This window comes from Lactuca virosa, chromosome 6 (assembly GCF_052849685.1).
Source record: "Lactuca virosa cultivar CGN04683 chromosome 6, Lactuca_virosa_CGN04683_v6, whole genome shotgun sequence".
Taxonomy (NCBI): domain Eukaryota; kingdom Viridiplantae; phylum Streptophyta; class Magnoliopsida; order Asterales; family Asteraceae; genus Lactuca; species Lactuca virosa.
The window spans coordinates 60,328,945-60,332,726 of record NC_136431.1 but is presented as its reverse complement, the minus strand read 5'-3'; the positions used below and the strand labels follow the sequence as shown (position 1 = coordinate 60,332,726).

The following is a 3,782-nucleotide window of genomic DNA, read 5'->3' as shown; positions in this document are numbered from 1 at the left end:
GCATCTATAAATCAATCACAAAACAAATTAAAGTGATGCTATATATAATTTGGCATTGGGTTCGAATATTTGTTGTGGCCAGCTTTTTCAGCATATATAGAATACTCCATACTTTAATAAGAGCTTTAAGTTCAAACCTTAATAATTAGTTTTACCTTTTTAAGTGGGTTTATGTCAATTTTCTTCACAGAACTTTGTCTAATTCAAGTATGTGTGACAATGGACTTAAACTCACGAACTCGGTTAATTGATCAGATACTACGATCACCAGATAAAACCTCATGTATTGATGGAGTTGGACAATTTGATTTCAACCTCTCTTTATGTCACGTGTAGCATTCACTATCCATCTTCAGTTCACATGATCACCTACCCATTTGACTTATCATATTTTATACTAGTGTGGTATCAAACAAAAATCTAATTCAGATTGTAAGAAATTGAAGTGATACTATTTTAATATATTAAATAATATTATATGTTAGATTAAAATATCTAAAGAAAACTGTAGTTAAGTTTAAAAAGAAAATGTCAAAATAGGTAAAAGTTGCTCAAAATATATTCAAAAAGCATACAACAAACCTTCCTAATTCACATTGCATTCATTAGATTGTGCATTACACTTAACTACAAGATACAAATAAAATTATCTAATGATTACATGATATTGTTACTTATAATTAAACACTGAGTAATCCAAAAGCCCTAGCAATCTTTATGGACAAAAAACACAAGTATATCACCAAGAGTCCACCTCCGAGTGTATAATCAAGTCGCATCTCTCTTTTTGGCAAAATCGCAAGAGCCCAAAGCAACCCAATCATCAGAAACCCGATAGTTTCACACAGATCAGGGTCTTCTGGAATGAGATATGAAGCAGGATAATTTGACCTTGTAACAAGAACAAACGATAACCCTAAACCAATAAGAACATTAAACAAAGGTCCAGCATAACACCCTGACATGGCAATCTGTGTCCCATCTGCTCCACCATACATAGCCATAGCCACATTAGCTGTAAGATCACCAATGGAGTTCCCCCAAGCTAGAATAGTGAGTCCTATAACTGAAGGGCTTATTCCTATTATGTTCCCTAAGCATTCTAACAAAGAGACTAATTCATCAGCAGTTATGTACGTCCAGGTGACACTAATTAGGAACCCTAGTGCATACCAAAGAACCAAACACTTTTCTGGTGGGTTTCTACTACTTGTGAATGCAAATGTACATGTTCCTAAAACTATTCCAGTTGACCCTGCAACAAAGTATATCACCATGCTAGAATTTGAGCCCAGTATTTCCTCTTGTGTGTTCCAAATTAGAGCCACCATTAATGGTGCTAATGTCGCTGAAATCACAAGAAGTGGTTTGGACCATCTCTCTTTTGTTATCATTGGTATTGTAAGCCTTCTGGGCAAGTCAAATGGCACGTTAATTACATAGAAAAATGTGCCGATATAGCTTTTTTGCATGTTGGGTACAGCTTGTTCTTCGCAGGGTACATGTCTTTCTGTAGTATGTAGAACGTTTTCTTCGTCAACAGAACACAATAATGGCACTCGTGTGTCCTGATCTTTATCAACAGCATTAAGTACTGTTTTGTGTTTTTTCATGGTGTTGAAATGCATGTAAGAGACGAGTAAGATGTAAATAATGTAAGTGGAAACGAAAAGAAGTGACGCCCATAAGGTGATTTTTCCGATGATGATGATTGCAAGGAGATTGGAGAGTGTGAGTAGAAGAAAAACAACGTCTCTGATGAAATTGGGTCTATCAAGGATGACGACTTTCCGATGATATGTGATTAATATGCTGATAACACCGACGACAACGGTGGAAACGAAAATCCCCCCACCTAAGATGCTGTTAAGACCGATCTCTCCGCCATCGCTGGTTCCGGTGAAGGCGATTATGCTAGAGAAAACATCCGGTGACCCGTTTCCTAGTGGGAGCAAAGTGGTCCCGGCGATTGCAGGGGAGAGATTGAGCGTTTTGGACAAGTGTTCGACTGCAGGGCAGAAGTATTCCGACGCGGTGTTGCTTAAAATATAGAACAGAACAACGAGCCATAGAAGTAGCAGAATGAAACCCAGTTGAGGAAACTGTGAAAAATTACAGTAGAAGATTTGTAGGTAATTGATGTATCCGTTTGGGTCACACCCGGGGTTTGTTTTTATATAATTGCATTTGGAGATGGTGGAGATTTGTTGGTGGATGGCGGTGCAGGTGGTGGTTATGGTGTCGCCGGAGGAGGTTGCGGTGGAGGTGATGATAAGGAAGAGAGTAAGTTTGAAAACTGAGGAAATCGCCATTATGGAGGAATGTTGTGGTAGGGGCAGTGATGAAGAAGATAGAAGAACTGCATGATTTCAAGGTTAACTTGCAGAATGATATTTGAATTATTGGAGAGGATTTATGATTTTATGGTCGAGGATATGGGCACAAACTTATTTCACGTATTAATGGTGAATTTATTGACCAAAAATCAATGGTGTTTAAAAGATACTATATAAATATAAGGGAAATGATTATGATCACTTTTATACGAGACCCAACAAGTGTATATATTTGGACTTTGGTGTTTGGAAAAGCCAAAATTCGCTTTTATGATGAGTTTGAAGTCGACGAACTCGAAAAGTAGCACATTATAATGACTTTTAATGTGTGTTTTAACTTGGCACGTTTAATGGAAAACGACTTTTAAATGAATGTCTTCATCAAGCACAAACTTCTAATAAGAGAAAAAAAGGACTTGGAATTGTGTACCATCATTTACTAGAAACACGTCGATTAAAGCTATATTTATTTATATTAACAAGTCAAATGAGTTGAAAAGATTGTAAGTTCACAAAAACACGAGTACAAACACCAAACCAAAGGAAGGGAAAAAAAGGTTCGGCACCAACCATACACAAGCCAAAGGCAACACAAGCACCACCAGCCCCAAACCAACATAAATAACCACTAAAAGGCAAAAGGGGCAAACCCAAAAGAAGAGGGCAAAATTTGACAAACAAAACGAGGGAGCCAAACAACAGCACATATAATCTGTTAAAACAAAAGCAAACACCCAACCAAGCCCCTTAACCGCAAAGAAATCACCGGCTAGCCAAGAAAAGAAGCAATAGAGACATCACCAATTTGCAGAAGAACCTGCACAGCAAAAAAAAACCTACAAAGAAACACACGCCACAAGGCAACCCACACAAGTAACCCCGCAAAACGAACACTAAAAAAGTGCCAAATATTGCAAACACATTTAAAAAAATAACTACCCCAAATGAAACACACACCGAACGCACATGTGATGCAATGAGGTACACCCCAAGACACTAAAATATGAAATACCCTACCCACCCCTACATCCCACTCATAACCTTAGAGTGATGTGTATGGGGCCGTTTTGCCTGTTATTGCCAGCGTGGACACTCATTAACACCGTGGTGACAAGATGACCACCGCCATCGGGCGGGGTTATGTTATCCCTCGTGGTAATTTGAATAGTCCATATCAACATGTACTAGATTCATTAGTCTTTCACTTGACTCATATAAACATGTAATCAATGAATTATTCATAATTTTCCAATGACCAAGATTCTCATGCATCACACAATTTGAATTGTTTGACTCCAAGTTTCTGTCTAACTTGAAACTTGGTGATGAGAATTTTTTTTCACTTGGTTAACAAGCGATATCATAAGAATCAAATTCACAATTAACATTGTTAATATTACAAACGTAACCAACATTTTCATCAATGTCATTACAAGAAAATCTAAA

At 37.4% G+C, this 3,782-nt stretch overlaps 1 protein-coding gene across 1 annotated transcript; it reads right to left on the bottom strand.

Moving 5' to 3' along the window:
- Positions 1-529: 529 nt before the first annotated feature.
- On the bottom strand, positions 530-2,485 carry LOC145118969 (cation/calcium exchanger 1-like). Its single transcript, XM_079054612.1, has one exon. It carries the CDS (start codon positions 2,310-2,312, stop codon positions 681-683), a length of 1,632 nt encoding a protein of 543 aa, XP_078910738.1. The 5' UTR covers positions 2,313-2,485; the 3' UTR covers positions 530-680.
- Positions 2,486-3,782: the final 1,297 nt, after the last annotated feature.